This window comes from Rattus rattus, chromosome 4, assembly GCF_011064425.1.
Source record: "Rattus rattus isolate New Zealand chromosome 4, Rrattus_CSIRO_v1, whole genome shotgun sequence".
Taxonomy (NCBI): Eukaryota; Metazoa; Chordata; class Mammalia; order Rodentia; family Muridae; genus Rattus; species Rattus rattus.
The window spans coordinates 50,231,618-50,244,570 of NC_046157.1; the positions used below are offsets into that span (position 1 = coordinate 50,231,618).

At 40.4% G+C, this 12,953-nt stretch overlaps 1 protein-coding gene across 1 annotated transcript in view; it reads right to left on the bottom strand.

Moving 5' to 3' along the window:
* The window catches only part of Ttc3 (tetratricopeptide repeat domain 3), a 99,392-nt gene that overhangs the window by 59,863 nt on the left and 26,576 nt on the right, over positions 1–12,953 (bottom strand). The window contains exons 11-13 of the mRNA XM_032900389.1: positions 7,321–7,375; positions 2,144–2,306; positions 1,114–1,159 (exon numbers count right to left, since the gene is read on the bottom strand). Of these exons, the coding sequence (XP_032756280.1) occupies positions 1,114–1,159; positions 2,144–2,306; positions 7,321–7,375 (264 nt within the window). The remainder of the gene's footprint in view (positions 1–1,113; positions 1,160–2,143; positions 2,307–7,320; positions 7,376–12,953) is intronic.

Here is a 12,953-nt window from a genome sequence, read left to right on the forward strand (position 1 = left end):
TCTTGAAAGCCAAGTATCACATTCTGAAAAGATGTCTCCTGCCACAGCAGACTTACACACTCACAGGACCACAGGAGGCTTTACACATTAATAGTTCTTTCAACCTACAGCTAACCTAGAGCCAAGAGTGGTTCAACACAACTGTCTCCAACTCTAATAATGGAGTAACTACAGCTTCCTGTCCTAACAACTTTGAGAGCCAACGCATCTCAAGAAAGCCTTACAAAAAGATTCATCTGTTTTAATTTTTATTACATTTCTGATCATGTTTAAATTTCCAAACAGGATATTCTGTCCATATTCTTTCCCCTCCCCAATCTATTTTAACTGTCAAATTATCAAGTAGTATTGAACACTGGCTACTACATCTTTACCTGTAAGCACACTCAAGTCTATCTGTAGCCTTTGGAAGACATTGGGAAGCTGGAAGTCAGGTGCTCAAGACAGAGAAGGGCACCAGGCACCAGCTCTATCCCAGCAACTCCTTGGCTAGGATCCGCATGGCCATACTGGTTCCCATTCAAGCCAGATAACTTTGAAATCTCATTTTACTCTTTCCTGTAGGTGTATGCTAGTAATACTTTTTTCCAGAAGGTCCAGGAAAACAGTAAAATAATGAACCAATTCCCAAGTCACCTACTTTTAGGAAACCGATACAAATGTGCATACGTGCCTACAGTCACACACGCCAACTCTCACATACACACTAACTCACACAAACATTCACACTCATGCACATGCACACACACATAAACTCTCATATATACTAACTCTCTCACATACATACACTAAAACAAACACACAAACTCAGACACATATTCTCTCACACACAAACATGTGCACATATACCCAACAACAAAAAGCTAAAAAAAAAAAAAAAAAAAAAAATCAAAGCAAGCCTCTCTTCCATCCTAAGGAGACACTGCCTCTATGGAGCCAAGTACACAGCTCAGAGGTAGACAGAGCACCTACTGAGTACACACGCTGCCCTAAGTCTGATTCCCAGCATCACATAAAGCTGCTATTAGCTCTTAAATTGACAAGCACAGGGATCCTTAAATTCATAAGGCAAAGCCTTTCCAAGTAGCAGCCACTGACCTGGTATTAACTCACCTGCTTTCATAAAAAGCTTTAATTGGATTCCTATTTGATGTCCGACCTACAAAAGCCAACCACACATATAGTGATCAATGGACTGGCAGCACAGACTTGAAAAAGATTTTCAAATTTCTTTCAGGTGATAGTTGAAAACATAAAGTTTAAAAGCTGAGAGATAAATCCCAGCACTTTTACAATTCTAGATGCTTTTAATTTCAGGGTGTCAACAAACTGCTACATGATCTGGTCAGATATCCCATTACACGTGATCATTGGTAAAATGCCAGCTACACATAAACATGAACCAGGCAACTCCTGTCTGCAAGGAGCTCACAATCTTAGAATCACGTGATGCTGGGTGATAACAGGTGCTGGATAAATAGAACCCCTCAACTCAGCTATACAGACACTAAACACCCCAAGGAAAAATAACAGAAGAAAGTACTACATGCTGGAAGTGAGGCATAAGGAACTCTAAGTACCAGAGAAAGAAAAACGAAGAAGGAAAGAAAACGGGCAGAAGTAGTAACTATTAAGTGAGAACTTCCAATTCCTGACTGTCACAGCCAAATTCTGAGATAGATAGATAGATAGATAGATAGATAGATAGATAGATAGATAGATAGATAAATGGATGGATGGATGGATGGATGGATGATAGATGATCAGCATGCTATATAATTAGTTGTAAAGTTGGTGCAAAAACATCAAGCAACACTTAAGGGTCTTTTCTTAGGAGATTAACAGAAAAAATGTATTTTGAAAAGTTATCAGAAAGTGCAGGGAGGGGTTTTTCTCTATGGAACAAATAAAACTTTGACTACTGTGCTTCAAATTATCAAATCACTTTAAATTACCCAGGTGAACATAACACCATCATAGCTGCACACAGACAGGTACAGAAGAACACTTGAGTGACTTGACCAAGCAAAGCACAAGTACAAACCACCCGAGACCTGGTGTGGTCCTTATTAATCCACGAAATCCACTCTCAAAAGTCTTAAAGGGAATTCCACTGTAACCAAAAGAATCTTAGGTGAAATACCTTGTAGGTCTTCTATTTGTTTTTGTAACTTTATATGCTGCTGAATTAGATCCTTGATTCCCTCAGGGTCATTTTTACAGAGTTTTTGAGCTTTTATGTTTGCTTGCAGGGCCCAGTCATATTCCCCCAGCATAGAAAGAGCATCACAATAACGATAATGACCCTGTTCCAAAAAGATAAATTTAATTTTTTTCTCAAAAAATATGCTTAAAATAGATAGGTAAGGAAAAATATTTTGGTTGAAATAAATTAGTTTAAGCCTATCGATAAAAAATAAATTAAAATATTAATATCCTAGAAAATAAAGTAGCTAATGAACTAAGAAAAAGTTATAAATAAGCAAATAATTTTTAATAATTTACTAGAAACCGTTAAAGAGACCTTTGAGCCCCCAGGAAAGAGTCTAGCTTTTGTTAAGGTTTACTATTAAGAACAAAGTAATTATTTTATTATAATACAGCAGTTATTAGTTATAAATAAACAACCTAACTTTTTCAAATTATTTGAATGCAGTATATCTCTAAGACATGACATCCCCTATACTTTAAAGTCAGAACAATCCTGGAAGGACCACCAGGACGCATGCCATTTTGCCTCCATTTCCCAGCACACAGAGACAAACAACGACTCAGGCTGGGCCACCACTGAGCAGGGCTCCTCCTCCCTCTGAGCCACTTATGCTTCATCTCCAAACACGGTTCCCATAAGAAGAAAAGTCTGAAAGCCACTGCTCTGTTTCCTCTTCATCCAATGGTAAGGATTCTAACTGTTACAAAACCAAAGATCCTTTTCTAACTTTTTATTCTAGAAACCTAAGGCTCAACTACAGCCCCGTCCAAGCTACTCACATACAAACTCCCATTTTAGACACAAATCTACTACTACTACAAGGCAGTTTATGAGCAAACTACACTAGAACCTACAGCATATCACAGGAGCAAAGAACCTGACATCATGACCCTGTCTTGATCTCCTAATTTCAAAGTTATTTTACCAAGAACACTTGTTTTAGCAAAAATTAAAGCGTTCTTTGAGGGAACCTCAGTTTTATTAAGAGAAGTCAGTGGCATATGTATGTGGCATGTGTGTATGCAGATGTAGGTCCTGGGACCTGTCTACAGGTTCTAAGTTTTAGCCAGAGTGTCTAGTCTTAGATCAGAGATACTAATTCACAGTATACCTTGCTAAGTGCTACTTGTCTCTAAGGGTGGATGCTCTAGTCTTGACATCTGAGATTCCTCAGGCAAACTACAAGGTCAGGATCCTACCTCTGGACGTTGATCGACTGCAGCCTTTAGATGACTGCTTGCAGAAAGTAGGGTGCAGCTGGTACAGAAAACAACAGCCCTCAGGCTGTAATGTCACTGACGATTTCCTCTTCCCCCACTTGTCCCCTATTCTCACTTCTATCCAGTCCTTTTCCAGAACTCCTATACAATTCAGTTCAACTTGTAATGACTTACAGAAGTTTTCTCAGATCTTTTTGAATTAAGGTTAAATTAAAAGTGTCTCTAGAAACCAATTATTACAGTTCTGTTCTCCCTTTGACATTCTGCCTATCTATGGCACTAAGGAGAATTTCTCCATTGTTTGCCTATCTCTCCTTTCTTCAACTAGGGGCCATTATTATTAACTTTTCTGTTATGGCAGAACCACCAATTCTAGTATTCTACCCTGACAAGGCAGTTGAGAGAAAGCCGGAATTAATCTACAGGCAGGGAGGCAGGCACGTGGGCACCTAAGCCATCAGGACTCCGAAGCCACCCCTCAGGTTATCTACACAGGTAACGAAGGGCTCTTGTTCCCTGGACTCACTGTTGGTTTTAAGGCTCTTGCTGCATGGGAAAAGGTCTTTAAACCAAGAAGCCTAGGCTCTAACTTACAGTTTTAGCTAAGAGGAAATAACAGAGAAAAAGATCAGAAATTATGGCTTAGAAAGGACACCTATGGGCAAGAGAATAAAATGATGGGAGATAAAAGAGGAGCCTGCAAGCCTAAGCCTGCTCCAGCCTAAAACTCAGCACGGGAAACAGGAAGGGATGGCAGGAGTCTGGAGAGGAAAGAGTTGCCTGCACAGAGAAGGTTAACTCAGTTACCACTTCTAAATATGACAAGAGATCCTTAGACAAGTAATATTATTATCTGGGTTTTAGTACAAAGAATTCTCTCACTTGTTTTACAAAATATTTATTAAATATTCACCAAATCCAAGTTTTAGTGATCAACAAAACTATTTCAAGCAAGAGAGTGATCGCTATGAAAGAGCAGACCGAGCACCTCCAACACAAGCACCAAGTGGTGCTGAATCCAGCCCTGGACAATCTGTCCACCTGGAACACGCACTGCCAGGGGTGTGCATGTGCATGTACATGTAAGGATATGTCCACACATGCCACAGTGCACATGTGGAAGACAGACAACAACGTTCAGGAGTCAGTTCTCTTCAACAATAAAAGTTCAAGTCATCAGGCTTACAGTGAAAGTGCCTTACCTGATCGTTTATCTCACCTGTCCTAAAACCCCATTTAAAATAAATAAATAAATAAATAAATAAATAAATAAATAATTTTATGATTTAAGAAAAGAGACTAGTATAACATACAGAACTACATTTTAATATGTATGTTTCAGATTCTCTGCAACCTTCCAGGTCATGTGCTGACTCTCTTTCCCTTTCCTACTCAGAAACAAAGACTATCAACAGTGTAAGTATTCTCTGGGCCTATGTTATGCTTGCTTTTACTGACTCTTTTTGCTCAATACTGCTTTTTCAAAAAGAATTATTTATTTATACATGAGTATACTGTAGCTATCTTCAGACACACCAGAGGGCAACAGATCCCATGACAGGTGGTTGTGAGCCACGATGTGGTCCTGAGACTTGAACTCAGGACCTGTAGAAGAGCAGTCATTGCTCTTAACCACTGAGCCATCTCTCCAGCCCCTCAATACTCTTTTTAAAGTCCATAAATATTGATGAGCCAGTCAACTCATTTCTAACATAATAAACATTTGGTAATTTATCTATGAAGCCAGCAACACGACTGTGTACTTGCTTATGTCACTAGGATCAGCTGTGACTATGTGGCTCTGTGGGTTTGAGGTTCTCTATTCTGCTGGTTTCGTTTCTAATCTACCTACTGCTTCCTACAACTTTAGTTTTAGTATCAAGACAGTTTGGATTCTAGAGTAAATTTCAGATACTTTGCCTTAAAATGCTACTTAACCGGGCATATCGTGTATTTAAAAAAAAAATGCTACATGGTAAAAGGGAGAAAGGAAGAGGAAAAGAGAACAAAAAATACCTACAAGTCAGGATTGGTGTTTTGCTGTAAACAGGAAGAGTGAACTTAAGCTACCAATGTAGAGGGAAAGCATGCAAGACGGAAGGAAAACGACACAGTGAACTGGGTCTTGAACATCTGAGAAAATGAGGAGGCTAAGGGACAACAGAGTGAACCAGAGAAAGAATAGTGAAGAGTGAGAGGTGGGAGAGTGAGTACTTGTTCAACTCTGAACAAGTAAGACTGCCACATCCACCCACTGCTTTATCACTAGACAATCAGGAAAGGAGAGTGCTACAAGACAAACTGTGGACAGAAACCAGTCATCTCAGTCACTCAGGAGAGAGAGCCTTGCCTGGATCACAAAATGAGTTCAAGGGCATCCAGGGCAACTTAGTGAAACTAAAAAAGTCTCAAAAAAGAAGAGAAGACTTCAAGGGGAGAGCTCAGAGTCGGGGTCTTTGTGGACATGTGAGTCTTGAGGTCCAATGCCTATTACTTCAATCAATCTATCTATCTATCTATCTATCTATCTATCTATCTATCTATCTATCTATCTATCTATCAATATAAAAACCAAAAAGAAAAATAAAAAATGCTTCAATGACTGACTTTGTACATTTTACCAGGGTTTCTAGGGTGCATGTATGTATGTAACTATTATATACAAGTAGCTATTAGGGTACATACACAATCAAGTAATCTTCGAAGACATATGCATACAGAATCCAGTATTCTGGGGGGTGTACGTCATACTTCTTTCCAAGTAAGTTTTAAGCAACTCACACTTGTTACTGCCCAAAGACTACAGCACTCAGGATCCTCGGTCTCTTCAATTTTTGTCAACCTACACACACAATTTCAACACCATCAGATCCCTTATCTGCTGGTGGCTGGTCTGAGGTCCTCTACTCTGCTCCATTCAGTTGGTTTTTTTTCCTTCTGTTTTTATCCCTTAAATCTTTACTACAAATAGAGAAAAAGAGTCCTCATTTTCAAAAGGATTTGTTTACGTTTAAGAAATTTTTTATATGTATGTGTTTTGGAGGTAGGGGTGGGGTGTTTGTGTGGGTGGCTAGGAGGCCAGAAGGGAGTATTGGATCCTCTGGAGCAGCGTTAGAAGCAGCTGTGAGTCACTTGATACGGGTATAGAGAACTCAGCTCCATTTTTTTTCTCGTTTCTATTGGCTATCCAGGATTAGTTTTCTGTAAAAATTTATCTCGTTTTATTAGCCCAATCTCTTCCTGGGTTTCTTTACTATATTTAAGAGTACTCTGCATTTTCAGTATATAAATCTTATTAGTTTTATATGGGAATCTACATAACAAATGATCTTACCCTAGCCTCTTGAGTACATTCATGTCTTGACATACACAAGCTCTAAGCTTGACATGGTCAGCTGTGACAAAAGTAGACCTTTCTCTATTGTTGACTCTCTGCCCTGTGTTACTCAGGAAACCTTGAAGCTGGGGATGAAAGGAAATGCTTACGCATTGTGATGGCTGTGCCTCAATAAGAGGAAAACTAACACCTGGGGACAGCCTTGGAGTAGCTTTCTAACAGTGAGGCAAGAAAGTCTCGCCTGTGTTCATTCTCCCTCTTTCCTGCGTCCCCCTTGTTTTCCTTCTCTCCTGCCCTCTTCCCCTCCAGCCCCTTACTATGTTAGTCCATTACCCCTGAGGCATCCTAGCAACCCTAGCTAGGATGTCCTTTACCTCTCACTACCTTCTACAGCAAGTCTGGAACTGACTGATTTGAACCCATTTGCTGTGCTTGAGTTCTCTGGAACGCCACCCAGCATTTTTATGTACAATGCATTACCCCACACACTGATTCTCACACAACAGCAAGGTTGAAGGGCTTTCTCACTGTGAAATATAAAAGAAGCCTACCTTCGGCCAGGTATTCTTCAAAACAATGGCCCTCTTTCCATCACTAAGTGCATTTCTAAAAAGAAAAACAAGAAATAAAATATTCAAACATTTCATGATTTTACTGTAAAAGCACTTGTATCACATGTATCTACTTGTATGTGGTGATTTTTCCATGAATATAGCTTAGTAAGAGAAATTAAAGCGCTTGCCTAGCAAGCGCAAGGCCCTGGGTTCGGTCCCAGCTCCGAAAAAAAGAAGAAAATGAAAAAGAGAGAGAGAGAGAAATTAAGTCACATGACAAATGTCCCTACAGCAAAGTTAGAAGATGCAGAATGCAAAGCAAGGGAGAAGTACCCAGACCCCATCACAACCACTCAGGAATGTTTCCATTATCTACATCGGACTTACTCATATGGTTTTATACACTATTTTTGTCTTTTAACAAAACTGATTCTCAACAATGTAACTCCCCAGCCTTTCACACAACAAATCTGTTCAGCTGAACAGATAGCAGACTCCAGAAGAGATTTTCTACCTTCCTCATGTTGTAATGACCCCCAACCATAAAATAACCTTCATTGCCACTTCATAACTATAATTTTACTGTTATGAATTGTGATGTAAATGTGTTCTGATGGTCTTATGTGACCTCTATGGAAATGTTGCTCTACCACTCCTTTGATGGCTCACAGATTGAGAACCACTGCTCTAGAATGAGCCCCCAGTAGTCTAAATAGACTGCAGCTTCTCCTGAGGCCTGAAGGATATACTGGCTCTGGATCCACTTTCTCATCTATAGCTAGCTGCTCAGTTGAGGTACACACTACATTAGAAAGTCAGGTACTAGAAGGTCCATACATTAGTTTGTGGCCTGGCATATATATGTAGTAACATTTCTAACAGCCTGTTTCATAAATCCTCACCATATGCACACAGAAACCTAGCACCACCCAAAAATGTTCAAATGTCCTAAGTACTAGCTCAGACATCCTACTCTTTCCTGTGAGTTCACATACTCCCTCTAACTGGCTTTAGTATTTTATCTTCTTAGTGACCAACTCACTTTGTTTTTTGTTTTTCTAGTTTAAATGTCTGGTGTAAACTTACTGGTTTATCATCTCGAAGTCAAACACAACAATGCAATGTACTTGAGAAAAAAATTTTTAAAAGAAGAAAATGAGGTAACTTATGCCATCAGGCATGAACACCTACTACCAGTATATACCAAACTATTAGAAAAGAAATAACAAAATTTAAAGACGGATAACTAGGCTAGCAGAGAAGGATGGAGGAACAGGCAGGAGAGTCTACACCAACTGATCCATAACAACGATAGACAGCACAGTGCACGGGGCAAACAGACTTAATAATAGGTGGTACTGACCCACTCACACACCCACATAAATGCCAGACACTGCCTCAGGCTCAACAGCAAAGCTAAGTCCAGTAGCAATGCTAATCTTTAAAAAAAAAAAAAAAAAAAAAAAGGAAGGAAACAGTTAAACTTTTAAAAGCAACCCAGAACACTCTGGTACCCTTAAAGCAGATAAAGATTATGAACACACAACAAGTGCTCATCATAAGAAAAACTGATAAACTATATTAATTAAACTGTGTATGCTTCTATGTTGTAGAACGGAGGTCAAACGTAGAGGTCAGAGGACAACTCGAAGGACTGTTTTCTCAGAAAATCATGTGTAATCTGGGGAATCAAACCCAGATCTTCCAGCTTGGTGGCAAGCACCTCTACTCACTGGACCATTTCATTATCCCTAAAATGAACAGCTTTCGGTGACAAGAAAACAAAGAGCAAGTACTGAAGGGGCAAGTCACACAGAGTGAGCAAAACTTATGTCTCAGTGACTCACATCCAGACTACAAAAGTGTCAGACATTCACCTCAGGAGCAAAGGGATAACAAATGAGCAACGAGGCATTTCGCATAAGAGGACATCCAAATAAACAATAAGGATATGAAAAAGTACTCAAGTGTCCTTAACCAACCAAAAATGCTAGACTAACACTAGGCTTATACCACTCCATGCCCAAGGCGCCTAAAATGAAACTAAGTGTCAGTAAGGCCATGACTAAAACTCTCATACTCTGCAGTAGACTGAAATGGTACGTAGGTCACAGGAAACTTAAGGACTATAGCAATGTACAAGTATGCCCTGTCCTTGATTGTACAAGCAACAGAATTTGATACCACTAACAGCCAAATACTAGAAACTCAGCAGAATGTCCATCAATAAAACAATGAATAAAACATGGTACATTCATGCAGTGAGTGAGTTAAAGTCCATGCAACAATATAAACCCTGAGGACAGTTTTGAAAGCCACACACATTTACATGGCATAAAAGATAAAGCTACCCAGTGGAACTCCAGGCAGACTGGTCTGGGGAGACAGGTGGACAGTGAGTGGAAGAGGGAGCGGGGTGGTTTGGCTGCCACTGTGATTTGGGTATTGTTTCTTATGGTATACATATTTCCTAGGACGTGTACTACTGTTGAAAAGATCACAAGAAACACCTGGCTTTTTCTTCTGTTGGAGAACGTCAGCTGGCCTGACAGCAGAGACACAGGACTCACCCTGACGCCATGGAGGTGAGGTAGCAGCTTTCTGACCAACTCATTCAGGCTGAAAATCAAGGCCTTAGATGACAGTGCAGAGCCAGGATATACCGCAGAGACACCTTCTTCTGGAGCCTGTTTCTTCACCATTTAAGCCACTTCAATCTGTTAGCTAGACCCAAAACAGCCTTGTGCATTAAGTCTCTATCTCCAAGCACTTTTAGAAGTTGTCTACAGACAAGTGTTTCAAGCTCCTCGCAGTTCTCAGCTCACACCAACCATCTGCTCTAAGCCTACCACTGACAGCTCCTCTGGTTACTGAATGAAGTCTGTATTTTTAAATCCAAACTGTCTCACACATCTTGGCATCCAGACACTCTTCTCACTTCTTTCCATACAACTATTTCCTGCCTTTCTGGACAATTATAGTTTCCAGGCCAGGTGTCACCTTTCCCTGACAGATACTCAAGGTTCAACTTGGTTCTTCTTTCTCTTACCCTCTGCCCTCTCACCTACAAGACTGCAAGGTTGTTTCAATCTTGCCTACACAGTAATATTAATTACCCGGGAAGCTTCAAAAAGTCCACTCAGCTCTACCCTATATCAGTTAAACCAGAATGTCTGGGATTCAAAGTTCAGATGATTCCAGTATTCAGTTGAGAGTGACACTACTTCCCTGAGCAGCATCAAACTCATCTCCAACCTCAATCTTCCTGGACATCGATCCCAACATGCATGCCATTTACTTTTGTATACAGAAAGCCAGACTCCACCTCCCATAAGTTTATTTCTCTTCCAGTGGCTCCCACTGCCAATAAGTGGGCCCAAATCTCAGAATCTGATAAGAACACAAACCAGTCTCCTTAGCCATGTCCCAGCACTAGCCCATGGGTCATTCCGTCACATCACCTCTAAATAACCTGACTCCTCCCACTGGTCCCATGCCTACTCTCGCTACCTTCCTCCAGCTGGCATCCTTCAGCCTCAGCCATGGCGTAGGTACTCCAAAGCAATCCTCTGCATGCAGAATAAGCTTTTAAGGGTACTAATCATGGTAGCATTCAACTCTTGAAATTTTTGGCATCTTACCACCCCTTAACAGCCAACAGCCATAACATAGCCTGCAAAGCCTAGACCCTGACCTCCCTTCTGTAATTCAGGCCATGTGGCACACCAGCAGTTTCCCACTTCCAATTTCAGGCTTCACACTGCTGGCTCACTGGCTAGAACACAGGGAGGTCTCTTTGCTCACTTCTGCCATCTGCCATAACTAGAACCCTGGTGTTAGCTGTTGAGTCGGGCTGAATGGTATCACTGTGGTACCACAACAGTGTATCAGTTGTTCTAATAACACATTATAAATAACCCACCTGGCGATGTGTGAATGTAAGACACACTAGATTTCCCAGCACATGGCCAGACTTTATAACTGCAACGTGTGGGCAGAGTAGGGGCAACCCTGCTCACCCAGACTACTGCAGTCAAGAGGTGGGATGGACATTGTGCGTGCAAGTCTGTGACAATGGAAGACCTGCAGTGTCAAATACCATTAACCACTCTATGGTTAGCCTATGTTCTAGCCCAAGTGTTCCAACTATCATGGTTACCATAAAAGCATGTTTATTTGCCCAGACAAGCTCTGATCTAACACTTTACATATAATTTGTTTTGTTTTGTTTTGATTTGATTTCTTCTTCTGGGACCTTAAACACACAGAACATCAGATTATGTTTTCTTCCAGACTTAAAGTTCACAGGTCTTGCTTGCTGGTTCTGCCTATGACTAAGAGTGAATCGGTAATGAACCATTTGGCAATCAGACGAAAGGCTCCAGTCCCACTGTCTGCACTGACGATGCAAGTGGTACTTGGTCACTGGTAGCCTACATCTCTTAACAGACTCTGGACAGGGAACGGAAGATGACACTACTTCCTGACATTCTCAAACTACATATATGTATATGTGGAGAATGCAAGAACTATGCTAGCTATCAAGAATCTTCCCCCTAGTGTTAACAAGTGATTACTTTCAAGGTCTGACTAAATTAACAAAGCAACAATTAACTATTTCCCACCAATTCAAGTGGCCTAGCCAAACCATATACTGATACAATTTGGTGGATCACACGAGTATACAGCCAATAAAATACTGCCCACGAACAAAAACAAGATCTTGATACACATGGATATCCAAGTTCTAAGAATTGCATATAAAAAGCCAAATTGTACAACAGCATGTGCAGTGCAGTCTGTTTTCTACTCATGGGTTTTAAAGGGTATGTCTCACTGAATGTCTCACTGAATCTCAAATTGCCTATATTCTGATTCATAAAACAAGAATCCACGTGGGTGAATATGAGCACATCTATAGACACGAGGTATAATTTAAACACACAGGATCTGACGAGAGCAGGAAATGAAGAACCAAACCTTTTCAGTTCAAAGTTTTATGACATGCACTTATTTGTTCTTTTTTAAAGGGGGTGTGGCGTATGGGATTGGAGAGATAACTCAGTGGTTAGGCAGACATGCTACTCTTGCAGAAGACCAGGGTTCAGTTCCCAGAACCCAGAAGACAGCTCACAAGTGTCTGTTAACTCCAGTTCCTGGAGATCTGATACCCACTTTTGGACTCTATGTGCATGTGGTACACACCCATACATATAAAATAAAATCACATCTTTTTAAAAGGGAGTACACCCCTTACCCTAACCCCCAAAAGACTGGCAATTCCTATTTTCTCTGTCTCTGTCTGTCACACTAACTCCACAGGAGAATTATCACAGAAGCATGGTTAAGTTGCTATACCTTTGATCTCAGAAATTCAGAAAACAGATCAACAAGACAAAGTCTCTGCTATACAAATCATATCTGGAGTCTGACAGAAGGGAACATTGCAAGATAAGTAAATAAATATTAGAAGGCTAAAGATTTCTCAAAGCAAAATATAATACTCAGGGGTGCATGCCTCCATCTCCAATTACATTCCCCCTAGAATGGGTCATATACCCCCAGAAGAATTCTAATTCCCAAATGAATTCTACAAAAAATGAACTAGAGTGGGCAAATTTACTCAGTAC